Below are 15,186 nucleotides of genomic sequence, written 5' to 3' on the forward strand. Positions count from 1 at the left end.
TAAAAGCCCAGAAATCTGCCCATCAGCAGGGACGTGCATCATATCATTTAAACAAAGTTAAAAACTCCATATTGCTTTTTTTTAAGGAAGCCTAAGTACTGAAGCATTTGAGCAACTGTCAAGTGAAAAGCAAAGCAATTAGACTGGCTAGTTAATGGGGGTCGTTTCCAGCTTAAAGTACAACAGTTTAAAACTAAACATTTTGGCATGTAGTGAGTAAAACTCAGTTTCCTGTCAGACAGGAAACAGGAATGATCCAATCACAAAGCTTCATTGCCCTTCAACTTATTTATTGATGTACTGAACATGGAAAAAAAAATAAATCCAAAAGTATCCAAACACAAAGTAAAGAACATGTACATCCTTTTAAATACTTAACAAAAAGATTCTATTCCAAAAATGCTGTGAACCAAGTCAGACTATACAACTTCAAATAAATAATCACTCTCATATTAAGAATTGAGAAAAGAGGGATGGGAGGAAACATTTCCTCATGCCAGACCTGCAGCACAATTTCCCAAGATCAAAAAAAAAAAAAAAAAAAAAAAGGAAAAAAAATAAATAAAGATCATCAAGCGGTTACATAAAGGAAAAACAAAACTTATTCTCAGCAGTGGCAGGTCAGGCATGACAAATGTTGTCTCTTCCCTACAGCAGCAAGTATCACAACTCATCTAGACTTAAAGTTTAACTTGTACAAGTAACACAAAGAAGGAATAGATAAACAAGAAAAAGCAGTTGCAAAGATAATTATATAATGCATAGCACACTGCTCGTTTAAGGGGAAGCATGACTAATAATCGGTTGAAATACCAAGCAGGATGCAGGTGCAGTATTCAGTGCATCTAAGGCTCAACCAGCCTCCAGTCGTGTGTTCGAGATGAGCTAGATGTTGACAAACTTCTGCAACCAACTTTGCTATTGTTAATGGAACTGCTTCACCGCCCTTCCCCAAAGTGAATAAAGCAATATACACCTTTTTACGATTTTAAAGACAGGTTATATGCATTACGTATATATTTATATATAGAGATATGAGTATGAAAAAAGTAATCAAATAGTTCAAAACTGTGGTTTATATCCATTCTTTACCACATAAATATATATCTATAATGTTTATATATAAAAAAAACCCAAAACAAAACAAATGTCTATAGTTTCTTAATACCTTTTTTTTTTTAACGAAGCAAGACTATCTACAGACCTAACAACCAACAAATCTGATGCACTAATGCTAGTCCATAGGACGACAACTCAAGTATTTCTAACTGAAGAGAAACTGAAAATAAAGATCCAAAAACAAAAAAAGACCTTACACAGTCCTGAAAAGAAAAATCAAGTTGTATATAATAATCACACTTTTCAATGAAGTCCAAACGAAAACCAAAGTCTGCCAAGTACTCAACATAAAAAAGGACTTATTTACACAGCTCAAAGCTCAGGAGGAACCCTTCTATTTGTCACGCTAGTTGTTTTTTGATCCTGCTGCCTTCACTGGCTTGTCTTCAATCTTTCATACAAAGTATGTAAAAACCCTCATCGGTTGATATTAAGACAAAAATCAGTCTAATGATATTGTAGATACACCACAAAACACCATGAGCTCCATCTGAAGGGAATCTTAGAGGAAGAACTGATTTTTCTTTTTTCCCTTTTTTTAAATCCCCCATTTACCTTTATGATATCTCCATGTTTTTAATTTTTCATGCACTTTTTGCAGATCAACCTTTGAAGTTTTGTCCGTTTCCAAATCAGACCGGAAAGCGAGTCGCTAGCCGTAACGACCAGACGACCGAGGGGAGGGGGGGACCCACAGATGATTTTACAAATGAAACCAGCACTGCCACTGATTCTATAATCTAAAGGTAATACAAAGATCTCAAAAGGTATCTTTTACATCATAAATCTCTCCAGAAATTTCAACCACTGCAAACTTTCTTGTAAAGTTCAAAAGCTCACAAGGTGTCATATGAAGATATTTCTCAAAGTATCCAAGTCAAAATATTTTGTTCCAGGTCCAGTAAAAAGTTTCTCCAAATTTTTCTTTTTATAAAAATAGATGCTTTTAAACCCACATCAAAGAGGTTCTTAGCTCTTTGGCAAGGTACTGCTTTAAGAATCTTTTTTTTTGTCTTTTTATCTGTTAATTGTACAATAAGCAACATTATGCAGCCAACCAATAACCAACTGATATTACAGGAAACAGAATACTTACAAAATTAACAGAACCGCAAATAGTTCAACGCAAGTACTTGCTAACCACCGAAGGCATAAACGCACGTGTGGCAAATCAGGACACAGAAGTACAAAGAAAAATCACTACACATAACCTTACAAGACTTACTGTTTCAAAGCAGATGTGCAACAAAATGACAAAACCTAGAGTAACATTTTAGATGGTCCATCTGTAAAGACAGCAAGAGAAGTCAACATGACAGGCATCAAGACCTGCAGGTATTTTTCTGTTTTAAAGTATAGAGAAGATTCAAAGTGTAGCAATGGGAAAAAAGAGAAGGAAAAAAAAAAGAGATCACATTGTTGGACGCTAAATATCGTTTTTCTTCGCAACACTGATTTACAAAGCTCTTGTTACTAATGTAGAAAGTTACGGTCAATACGCTTCCATTTTCTGTTTCCATTTTCTGGTGAGTTTTCTAGAAACAATCTGAGTTTCAGGCTTTGTGTGTTTTGTTGGTTTTGAATGACACTTGCAGAACTCTGTCCCCAAGGCGGTATCCATTCAAGCTGGCGATGGCCACAGCTGCCTCGTCGTAATTAGTCATGGTGACAAAACCAAATCCTTTGCACTTGTTTGTGTTAAAGTCGCGGATAACCTTGACGTTTGTGACAGCACCAAACGGCCCGAACATCTGCCAAAGGATGCTTTCATCTGCGTCCGGAGCCAGGTTGTAGACGAAGATGCACCAGCCAGTGCCCGCGTGCCCCGGGATGTTGATGCCAGCCAAGCTGGTCACCCCGTCAATGGCCATCGGGGAGAACCTGCTGTTAAAACACAAAAAGTAACATGGTTCAAGGCAAGAGCCAAAATGAGCACAAAACGGGCCATTTTATAAGACAGGAGATCGTACCAACAAGCCTAACAGAGTGTGACAAGTCTCTGCAGGGATCAGCTCTACCCACACATCGTGAGCCATGGATGCTTCTATGGCCATATGGTGCTAGTGCCATTCTTTCATTTCAGGAATTACATAATCAGATTTTTCACAAAACACACTTCCTTCATCTTCTGCAGCAAGTCACCTGAGCAGCAACCCTCAGAATAAATGCAGATTCAGTCCTCGAGCTACTCCCCACACATTTAGTTTGTAGCTTCACGACTGCAAAGAAAATTATTTTCTCCAAATCAAAAACTGGCAAATTATAAAGGGAAATAAATTCTATATAAATGCGGCAGTTGCCAAGAGCATAATAACGAGGCACAGAAAGGCTCTGGCCTTCGGTAAGTGTGCTTTTGCAGATTTAAGAAACAAAATTCAAAGTGCATGAAAAGCCTATGAATTATTGCAGCAGGTGTCACACAAGATTAGCTGCTCCACTTGGCCTCTCAGGGAACATCCACTATGACAGGTGTGCTCCCAGCATCAAGGACCCACGGAGAAATTTGGCAACCAAGACGTCAGCCAACGAGCACGGCAGAGGAGAAATCGCACGTCTATTGCTGCTGGTGATGGCTCTTTGAGCTTTCAGGCAACTGGACTTCAATCACGCACGAGGAAGACATTCTTATAAAACTGAACTGAGACAAACTGGTATCCCGGCGAATCCTGAAAGACGTCTGACGCAACAAAGTTTAAAACAGGACAGGCCTGTCCATAATAGATCAAGGTAAGAGTGCAAAGCTCAAAATACAAACGTGCAATTTTGTGCAATAGCGAGTAAGATTGTAAGAGTCTGCCCTTTGTTATGTAGACAAGCGGCGTAGACAGTGCTTTAATCTATCACATGTTGTGACATTAGCTCTAGATTAAAGTGCTCCACTGCATCACCAGCAGCTGATTTTATACAGTTTCCTTATTTCAGAGAACAAGTTTAAAGGACAAATACCTAAACCCGTTTATGTTAAACACTGAGCATGGCCACTAAAACAGTCACCTCAGTGTCCCCTCAGATACAGAGACTCTGCCTTGTTCAAACCATAAAGAGTCACCACACGACCGCCACGAACTGCACTTCAGATTCTCCAACATGGCAGCTGAGCAGACAACATGCTGCTCTTCAGTATTAACGTACTAAATACTCAATTAGATTAAGAGATATCGACCCGGTTAGCAACCTACAGACAATGCGGTCATGTTATTTATGCATTAGAAATTGTAAACCAAACCAGAAACGATGCCACATCAGGCAGTAAGAGCGACTTAAATCAGATAAATTTAGCAGGTAGTTTTTGACATCCTCCGCTGGTCTAACACAATGGAGAGCCCCTGCCCCTCCAGTCTATGCTCTCAGCATACACAGGTCTGCCTTTAGGCATCTGCAGCAGCTGTTCAATATTTACATCATGACTTACTGTGAAGACAAACACCCTGATTCACCCACACCAACTGAATTGTGTGTATATTTGTTGTGGATGCACAGAAAAGCATTTGCTTTGAGCAGCAGTCTCATATTGAATCAGTGCCACTTTATGCAGTGTTAACTACCTACACAATGCTGCCATAGAGCTCATAGGAAATAAACAACAAAATGTATCCCATCAGCTCCCTCGCGTTAGCTCAGAATTTCCCTCAAGGATCAATTAAGGCAGACTACAGAATCTAAAACAGAAAGTCAATTTACCTTTTGACTCCGTAGGCCATGTTCAGCAGATTGTCCAACCTTAAAAAAAGCAAAACACCAACAGACAAATTAATTTTATAAGAAAGAAACTTTTCAGGAAGCTGATGAGTTTTGACAGGATGACAAAGATGAGTAATGGGTCTGATACCGCGATTAAAGTCTGCTGTTCCACTTAAATTTTCCCAGTCATCCTTCACAACACAGCCAACAGGAGACTTGCAGTTCATGCAGAAAAGGGTCAATTAGGCTGACAGGGTGGCAGCTTTAACAACCACTGACATCAATCAGCACACTGAAAATTAACACATTTTTTGGACTAACTTGCACAATTTGTTCATTCATTGCTCATCTCATTTCCACATTTGCCAAAAATCTGCTTAAACCCGATTGTGTGGTAGGCCTACGTCTGCAACATGCCGCAAAGTCAAGAATGTAATAATGGGGATGATATATTCTGCCCAGAGTACCGACGAGCTCCGACACAGAATATTTTCACAATACTGCCAGTGAGACAATTTAAATGCTAATATCCAAAAACCTCAGAGGGTCAACAAAATCAGCTTCACTAGCAGTATTATACTTTTTTGGTGTGCCCCTTTTACCTGAAGCGTTGTGCCTGCTGTGCGAGGGGTCCTGGGTACCTTCGATTGGGTGACTGATAGAGCTGGGACAGCAGCGCCTGGCTGGTCTTTTGGCTCGGGTTGTTTGCAAACTTGACTGTAATGGGTTCGGTGGCGCCAGGCGGCTTCTGACAGTTCAGACCCTTGATGGCCTCCTCAGCCTCAACTCGCCGGTCAAAACGAATGAAGCCAACTCCTCTGGAAACACCTGAGAGAGCGCAGTAACTCAAGATTAGTCATACTGAGCTTCACCTGACTGTCAAAACATGAACTAATGATCAGCCTTTTAAGTAGACTCATTTAATGCTGATATGCCTTTTTATTCCCCTTCAATATGACTTTTACCATTTTACCCAGTAGTACAGTGAACTGCTTTCAAGGTCTGTCACTACACTGTAAAGTAATTTCTTACTCCAGTTTTTAAAAGCATGACCTTACAGCATGCGTGACCACAAACATTTGCTTTTTTATATTTGTATGTATTGACAGTGAAGTGCGTTCCACGTCTGGAAATTCATTAAATAACACAACATACACACACAGGAGGAGGACATACATCAGCAGTGACAGGTATTTATGGACATCTATGAAGTAAACTTTATATATAATAGGCTGGTAGCAGTTTAACAGCTGTAATTTCTCTGTAAAGTGACATCTTACTGTCTGTTATTAGCGGCTGAACATTAGGAAAAAGCTACATTATGTTAGCACAGATGTAGAAAAACTGATGATGCAGGTACTTGGCCTTTGACACACTCTAGAGACACAAGCTAATTATTCATATTTAGTTATTCGTTTAACTCAGTGATTCCCAAAGTGTGGGTCGGGGCCCTCTGTTGGGTTGCAAATGTGCTGCAGGTGGGCCATAGTAATAAAATGCAGTGTGAAATCACTCAAGTATGTACAGTTATGTATTTACATAAATAAATTTAAATAAAAACTGGTAATATCAGCTGGTTAGTTTGTGACGGTCTGACCTAAACTTACTGCACTTATACTGAAGTTTGTGTCACAGTGGCAGGTGAGTCACACATCGGCCTTAATCGTACATATGGTTGATTAGCATTAGCAATTTATGGGCGACAGCAAAATTAATTTGTTTAATAACACTTTCGCCTGTACATTGATTAGAGAGGACTTAAGTTGAGGTAGGCTCCATGTGATTTAATGGCTTTTAAGTGGGCTGCATCACTCTTGACTTGCTGCTTCGACTTATTTACCCTCTTCATGCCCTGTTGGGACACCAGTGCATGTCATTCCCCTCGGTCACATATGTGACTGCTGCCTGCCAATGAGCGCAGTCTTTGCCAGTATTGGTCAATCAGGCCAGCCTCCCATGTCATTAGTGTAAGACGTTTTTGCTGCACATTTTGCTACTTTTACATTTTTAGCTCATTAACACATTTCTATTATTTCTATACATAAAAAAGTTGCAGGTTGCAATCCTGCTTTGGTGTTTGAAAGACTGAGCTGGGTTATTAATACTAAGGTAAGACCATTGAATCCTCAAGGAACAAGTGGTTCTATGTTTGAAAACTATGAAAACAGCCATTCCCATAACACACGCCAGAATGAATAAGCTTCAGCAGTGGGACAGAACCACTGGGAAATGTCCCAGTGAAAGATTCTGTTTATCAGTGTTTCATAAGGCTTCTGCTTGACAGCTGAGGAATGGAGAATATAACTGCTCTAAATGCATTTCATTTCTTGCCATAAAACAGGCATCGCATGTACACCTTGGGGATGGAAAGAGAAAAGGGTGTAAGTGCAGGCAGGAGGGAGAAATTATGACGCATCGAGTCCTGCTACTTTATACTCAATTTTATATTCCATCTATGCATATTTATGAGCACGTCTTGTGGAAAATTGCATTTTTGGGAACCTCGTAGCAACACCTCTGATGCATTTCTCAGTCCTGGTTGTGTCATTTTGCTGGCAGTCAGGAGGGAAATGGGAGGATGGGCGTGACAGAGTGAAGATGGAACAAAAATGAGGGAAAGCTGTCATGCTGTACTCACCAGTCACCTGGTCCACCAGAATGCGTGAGGTAATAATGCGTCCATACTGTGAGAAGAGCTGCTCCAGTTCCTTCTGAGTCATAGTTTTTGGCAGGCCACTGACGTATAAATTTGCATCTCTGATGGAGGCGGAGCTTGGACGCGCATAGGAAACCTACAAGTGGAAACAGTTGACGATCTCAGTATATTACAGCCAGTTTACGCACAAGCAGGTTAGGCCATCCATCACCTTTGATTCTTATCTCCAAACAGATGCTGTATCCCATTCATAGCAGAGAGAATATAAACTAACTCACGTGTGAGTGAACTTGCAGGCCACACACAGAACTGCATCACATGATAAACTAAATACACCGTCTTCTGTAGACTACATTACTGTGTATGGCATCACCTAACATTATAGCCAGCAGACATCAAGCCCGCCAGTGTTTGTAAAACCATCTGTATTCCAACTTTAACCGTCACGTGATAACACAGTGAGACCACAAACCAGACATCCAGTACAGACCGTCGGCTATGTTTGAAAATGTCCCAAAATGAGCTCAACTTTTCCCATCCTTAACCCGAGGGACCCCATTAATGCAGGTGAAAGGAAATCAGGGCTTTGCAAGAAAAGTGGTGTACACAAACTGCAGTGACTCGATGCGTTTGCAACATATTAGTTAATATAAAGGATGTAAGTGTTAGCAGTTGGGTTTTAGCAACATTAGGGTGGTGCATTGCCAGTTTCTGCTGCTGTGCAAACCTAAACACTAAAACATTTTATTATTATTAATTGGACACTGACAAACCAGCCTGTCCACAAAGAGTTTAACCTGTCACATTTTGTCCCTCAACTCAAAATCCTGACAATTTAAACGTCAGGCCCATCAAGAAAGCTCATCTTTCAAAATAAAACAAAAATTAAAAAAAAAAAAATACCAAAGTGTTAAAAATCGCTCTACACAGCAATGTGACTGCCTCTTTACCTTCATCTGAACTACTCTAGAGGTTTTGTTGCCTCTGAATTCAGATTATATCAGAAAAATCTCCAGCAACAGCCTAGAATAAATATGGGGTGCAAACAAACATCCATCCAGAAAAGTAATAGCAAAGAGAGGTAGACTCAATAATCCTCTACCAGGTCATGTGGATCAATACATCATTACACCCCTCAGCAGTCAAATTCATTTTTCTCCATGCACCATCTCATTTTCGGTTATGTCGAGATTTGTCTGATAATCTGCAGGAACCAAAGAAGCCGAAATTTTCAGAGCTGATGTGATAAGAGTTGGAGGATGGTTTTGTGGAAGAGAATTGAGAGAATCAGACAAAGAAAGAACAGAGTGTGTGAGTGTGTTCCCCCTAGCGTCACACTCATCTCTACTCCTCTGTCATGATTTTATGGGAATAAATAAAGGTCAAGTGACCACACCTCAAAATCTGCCGTGTACCACCGGTGAAGAGTAGACTGATAACAGTAAAAGCTAAAGCCCCCTACCCAGCCTCCTCCATAGTCTAACCTTCACACTTTATTTAATGCTAATATTTGCAAAGTATATTCCTCCACTTCACTGGGTTTATTTGCACTTCTGACAGGGCAGCTGGAGAGTTTTGGATGTGTGATGCATAAGGCAATGTTACCATGTTCTACTTTCAGGGGTATGAACTGAGACAGGCAGCGACATGAGAGAAAGATGGGCTCCGATTTGTGGAATTGAAGCGGTATGGCTCACAACACTACATCTTCTGCTGTCATGACATGCCACATCTGCACAATATTGAAGTGTTAAAAACAGAAATAATCAAGCGTACAGCTTACAAATTTGGTGCTATTCAAACATCAATTTTCTATTACAAAATGTGTTTTTGCCCACAGAAATTCTCTAATAGCTTTCTGCCTGATATGAGAAGGCTAGCTCCTCGTAAGGCCAGCACAAAAAAAAGTAAAAAAAAAAAAGTATCACATCTAATAATCTGACTCCACCATCCACAAATCCTGCAGCACTATATGAAGCAAATGAGTTTTTCCACCAGCACATTGAGTGCTACATTGCCTGATGAATGCTAATGGCAGCCACCTCCCTGTAAAGGCATACAGCAGTGCTACAGCACATGCAACCATAGAAACAGTTCTGCTCTACTAGAGGCCCAAGCAAAGCCGCCTGTGCCCAGATTAACAATAGGCTCCCTTTACACCCCACACTGCTCCAGCCTCATTATGTCTCGACTCCAACCTACAGAGCCAGATATAACCGGTAAGACATTTTTATTTATTTTTTCAAACCTGTCAAAAAGGATAACATATGATGTCTTACCTTGATGGTTTTGGTCTGAAGTCTCAAGCCATTTAAGGTATTGATGGCCTTTTCTGCATCCTTTGGGTCCACATAATTCACAAATCCATAGCCTAGGCTCTGCCCTGCAATCACAATATAAATAAAATTAATGTGACATGAAACTCAAGACAAATGTGTGCAAAAACAGGTCTTTTTAGAATCAGCAGAATTAGCATAAATGTGGTTTTACCCCCTCCCCAAACAATCTCATATCTGGCACAGCACAGAGGTCAAACCATTTCCTACAAATCTCAGGAAATTTACCACAGGTTGTAAACAAACTAAACACGCTCTTTGACAAACAGGTTTTAAATTAAAAATGACAAGCAATTGCTCTGCTTTCACACCAACTCATCTACGACAGAGCGAAGTAGCCGAGGCTCAATGTCTTCCCCTCCCGCTGCAGTTTATCTCTAAAATGTACAATAGATTGACACCCACTCACTATGTGCACAGAGGCAATTCAATTTCCTCCACCCACATCCTGGGTTTCTCTGCAATTTCACTGCCGGTCAAGTTCACCATCTCGAGCAGTTTCACCATATTAATGCAGCACATATATAAACACGCTGAATAGTATCGGAAAGTTTTGGGAAATTAAAAATTATTTAAATCTCTGACAGTGAGGCTCATGACACCATTAACCTGCACTTTGATTAGATATATTAAAGCAATGATTGCGGCAGAAGTTCTTCCTGCCGTAGCAGATTTTTTTTCTCTTCAATATAGACTTTTCTCCATCTCTCGGGTGCCCTTAATTAAATGCACGTAAAACTAGACTTTCTATTCTTTCAGTGATATATTAACTCACTCCATGCTTCAAACTGCCAAATACATATACAATTTTTCCTCATGCCCAAAAAAGCTCTCATTGAGACATTCATGTCTACTGCACAATACTGTAACAGACACCGTCACATCTGTGCACCACTGCACAGGTGATACGCTGAATTTAAAGTAATCTGTCTATTTAAATTTTAAATATTAAATTACTGTCCGCATTCATGCAAGTATTTTGTAATGAGAATGGACACGTCTATCTCAGCATCTATCTGGTGAAGCTTTCTTGCACCAGTAAGTTGTCCTTGTTGATGCATTGCTACAGTGTATAGCTAAGAAAAGGCCATTCATATGAACCAATTCCTTACTACTCTGCACAGTTCAAAGACTGAAATCCCACTGCTGGTTAATTATAGGATTATTACTGTTATGATATTAAGATATTTCTTCATATAATCAAGCATAACGATTTAATAATAAATGCATTTTCAAGTGATAAATGTCCCTGATCTTTGGGTTTCTGTGTTGCACCTAAACAGGCTGAACTGTAACTCAGAGCACACTAAATTTTGTTTACAATAATTAAACATCCAACTACGAAATATCTCGAGACTGCTTTTCTATGCAGCTGAGCTCCCTATATACTCCCATACCGCTTTAATCCATCTCACTGCTTGATCACAGCAGAACAAGCAGTGACTCACAAAGTTCATAAACTTAATTTCACCTCCAGGTCAGGGAACATTATCGCCAGGAGAAATATGCCAAGTCTTTGAAATGAGCTGGTGAAATGAAACATCTACTTGAGCCCTGAGGGCAAAATGCTTGCTGTACAATGTTCCCCTACAGACGCTCTATACGAGCATGCAAAGCGTCTGTGACACTTTCCTATGGAGTGTCTAACATCCATCGCATCCACTGTAAAGACAAGAGGCCCTTTAACAAACAACTTGTTGGCTTTCAGCTGTCATTAAAGGAGCAGCAGAGACATGCTGAGAAGCACTTTCAGAGAGCTGCACCCAGCTTCCAGTACAGACCTACTGCTATCCATAGTGGGAGGAAAATGACACAGACTAAGCTGCTTTCTGCAGCAGCAGCCAAAGCGTGAACATTTAAAGCAAAGAGGAAGCATGCATCTCTCTCTGGTGATTACTCAACATCTGATGTAGCAGCAGCACACAGATGTAGGCTGGCTTAAATCCATTGCCAAAGGGCCAAGGGAGAGACAAAAGAAACAGAGTCTGGAGGGGATACGGTTTTATGCAGAGCTGAAACCGAGAATCATTCCTGAGAAACAACCGAGGTTCTGAATAGCATTAAGGGCATTTTATTAAGCAGCAATTCAAGCTCCCTTAAAAGGATAAAAAGCACTACTTTAAAAGCTTATTTTCAAATCAAAAGTGCAGCTTCTATATTAAATTTAACTTGTGCATTGATAGAAACTAGAGCTCAACAGTGGGGATTAATGCCCTTTTCAGAGCTTTAATTTGCTTAAGGCAGGGCTGTTTATGCAAATGCACACAGTTACCTATAATTTACCTTCCTTAAGCATGCTCTTTGACATGCATCTTCTGCCAGCTGGAGAGCCAAGAATTCACCGTCTCCAGCTGGCTGCATTTCAACTTCAACAAAAATAAATATAATTACAAAATAGCCACACTGATCTTTTAGAGTTTGCAGCAACAGACTTCATCTAAGCACTGATTCACTAAAGAGCCTGCTGCAACTGTCACTCAGTTTTATTCATAGCGACAATCACAACGGTCGCCTCAAAACACTTTGTGTTTCAAGGTAAAAACCCTGCAATGTTAAAGAGTGAGAATCCTAACAAGCATGCAGTTCCCTATGAGCCAAAACCTGATGATGGTAGGGTGGAAAAGCTGGGAGAAACCAGTTAAAGGGAGATTGGAAAGGAGAGGAGAGAACCACACAGCACAGAGAGACGAGCACAACAAGCACTGGAGAAGGAAGACAAAGTAGTGTCATGTAAACGCAGAGGGAGTGAAGAGAGGCGGGTGAAGGAGAAACACTGAGTGCATCGTGAGAAATCCCCCAGCAGCCTGAACCTATAGCAGCTTAACTATGGATGCAATGGTTCAGGGTCAAATGAAACATCCTTAACTGAAAGTTTTATGAAAAAGGAAAGTTTGAAGCCCAATCTTAAAAGCAGAGAGAGGGAGCGTGTCTCCTGAATCCAAAATGGGAGCTGGTTCCATAGAAAGGCTCTGCCTCACATTGTGCTTGAGGAAAACTGAGAACCACAAGTGAGTCACCGTGCTTCCATCTCAGTCGAGTCCCACCATAGAAGAAAAATAAATCTCTCCAAGATACACCTGTACATGCTATGGTTAAATGCATGTAGTGTTTACTTCAGGATAAACATGTAAAAAGTCCCGGCACAGTACCGTGTTGAACTCCCTCAGCAACCTAAATCCATAAATACAACTCGAGCTGGTGCAACACATTTCCTTTAATAACATGTTTTTAAATCTCTGTAGTAAATGTTGTGAAAAGTACTGAATATTACACTGAGGTCTAAGGAGGACAAAGACTAGAACACCATCAGACAATCATCCAGCTGTGCTGCTTTGCACTCTGACTCGAAATCATTGGAAATCCTTGCTCTGCAGATGATCACTCAGCTGTTTTACGTGTTTAAAAATGAAGCAAGGCTGGATCAAGCAAGGGTTTTAATTGTTTAATTACAGCTACCTGAAAAGGCTGTGCTAATTAGTGTTTTAAAGGTAAACTGACCATATTTAAAAATCACAGCATTAACTAATGGCATGACTTCTTTGAACAGAGTCTAATAAGCATGTCAAAAGTTTGGAAGAGGCACTTTAGTCTGTTCAGAGAAATCAAGTTCTGTTATCTTTTAACGTCAAAAGTCAAACTATATGCAAGGATTCAGTGTACTTAATGGACACAGAACGTCTATTTGTACAAAATATTTCACACACACACACACACAAAACAATCTAGTGGAAAAGGTATAAAACCAACATTTAAGAGCGCAAATCATCAAGCTCAAAGCACCTGGATCAAGACGAACGTCTATTTACGTCTTGTTTGAAGTGAAAGTTACCCATACTAAAAGAAAAAACGAGGCAACATACAGGTTCATGTCTTGTCACCCAAAAAAAACTCATCCACAGAGCGCTTCTATCGTTTCCTGAATCAAATCCTACATTTCAGCTGCGGCATGCATGAATCAGGACCTCGTAGTACTTAACTCGTTCTCACACAGGGGCAGGCTGATTTCAAACAACACGTTTCATTTAGTGCCTCGCTCGGAAATTAGTTTGAGTGTTGCGTTCACACTAGCTCGCCTAAATATGCAACCTATCAAATGTTGTTTATGTTCAATCACCCAAGTAGGCTGTGCTGTACACTGATTTTAAACAGGGATCACTTGTCAAGTCAACGCAACCCATTTCACACATTATTAAATACATTTATTTTATGCATGGCTACACAAGGGCATTTATCCCAGGCAAGACTAAATAATTTTTCATCATCACTGCATGCAAATAGTTTAAATTCAATAAATAAATAATAAGACACACCCCCCCCTCTTCTATGCCCACAAGTACCATCCTGGGTTTGTGGTCTACTCCTTGCTATCATTTGTTTACACCAATGAAATATAACCTCCCTGATTTACACATCTGTTGTGCCAGTCCAAAGAATCGGCTCTACAAATACAGCTATAACAGTATAACAGAAATGCTTTTTAGAGAAAGCATAAGAGAATGCAGCTGGTGTAGTTGGAGGCAGCGAGAGACAATTTAGCTCGACATAGTCTGAGGATTTGACAGCATTTTTAAAAATGAAGCAGTAACTTTTGGGAATAGTAGCAACCCTGCAAAGGCAGACCTGTGAATAATGATCAGGTGTACACAGGAACTGAAATATTAACATGAATATTTAAAAAGTGGGTGGGTGTACAGTTGACATGTTAATTTAATGTAGGTCAGAGTCACAGGATCTAAAGTCACTGCATCTCTCAGCCTCAAGCATCATTTCAAGGAAAAGCTCTGCTCGCTCTTGCCGCTGACTGTTGATTCAGAAGAAAATGCAAACACAACAAATGGATTTTCATCTCAGGCAGAGAGAAACGCTGAAAGGTCTCCATAACCTTAACCACAAACAGCTAGTAGTGAGAATCCTGCAACCTCGACCGTTATCTAGCTGCTCATGTCACATAGACCGTGTCACTGTGTCTCTGCCAGCTGCATTCCTCCCAAAACCTGAAATCATTTGCAAATTGTCCACCTACCCAAATACAGTACACTGAACAGGATGTTCCCACAGGGAGTTTTCTGAAAATGCCATTTCCCTACTGGCTCTAGTAGAAACCAACACATCAAAGCAGTTACAGGAACACTTAAACTGTACTTCAGGCCTCGATGAATGACAGTGAGGTTGAAAATCTTTAATGACACTGTGCAATTTTTTTTAAATGACACAACTGTCAGTGGAACGCAAAAAACAGCCCTTTGAGCACCGGATTCAAAAATGAATGTTAATATTGCTCAAATGTTCCCTTTTTGCCGACAGCATAATCAAACAGTATGTATGCTCAAGAATGAAGAATGAAGGTCTTTCTTTGTTGGTGTCAATTATTTTATGGCTCATTTAAAAAGAAGG

General features: G+C 40.1%; 1 protein-coding gene across 5 annotated transcripts in view; it reads right to left on the reverse strand.

Annotated features, from left to right (window-relative positions):
• Positions 1 to 279: 279 nt before the first annotated feature.
• The window catches only part of elavl2 (ELAV like RNA binding protein 2), a 31,160-nt gene continuing 16,253 nt past the window's right edge, over positions 280 to 15,186 (reverse strand). For all 5 annotated transcript variants that reach the window (XM_006806264.3, XM_006806265.3, XM_006806262.3 and 2 more), the window contains 5 exons: positions 9,736 to 9,839; positions 7,439 to 7,592; positions 5,403 to 5,628; positions 4,801 to 4,839; positions 280 to 3,003 (listed from right to left, as the gene is read on the reverse strand). In XM_006806264.3, coding sequence (XP_006806327.1) covers positions 2,673 to 3,003; positions 4,801 to 4,839; positions 5,403 to 5,628; positions 7,439 to 7,592; positions 9,736 to 9,839 — 854 coding nt within the window. In that variant the 3' untranslated portion in view covers positions 280 to 2,672. The remainder of the gene's footprint in view (positions 3,004 to 4,800; positions 4,840 to 5,402; positions 5,629 to 7,438; positions 7,593 to 9,735; positions 9,840 to 15,186) is intronic.

This window comes from Neolamprologus brichardi, chromosome 3 (genome assembly GCF_056152115.1).
Source record: "Neolamprologus brichardi isolate AB-2024 chromosome 3, ASM5615211v1, whole genome shotgun sequence".
In the NCBI taxonomy this organism is placed as follows: domain Eukaryota; kingdom Metazoa; phylum Chordata; class Actinopteri; order Cichliformes; family Cichlidae; genus Neolamprologus; species Neolamprologus brichardi.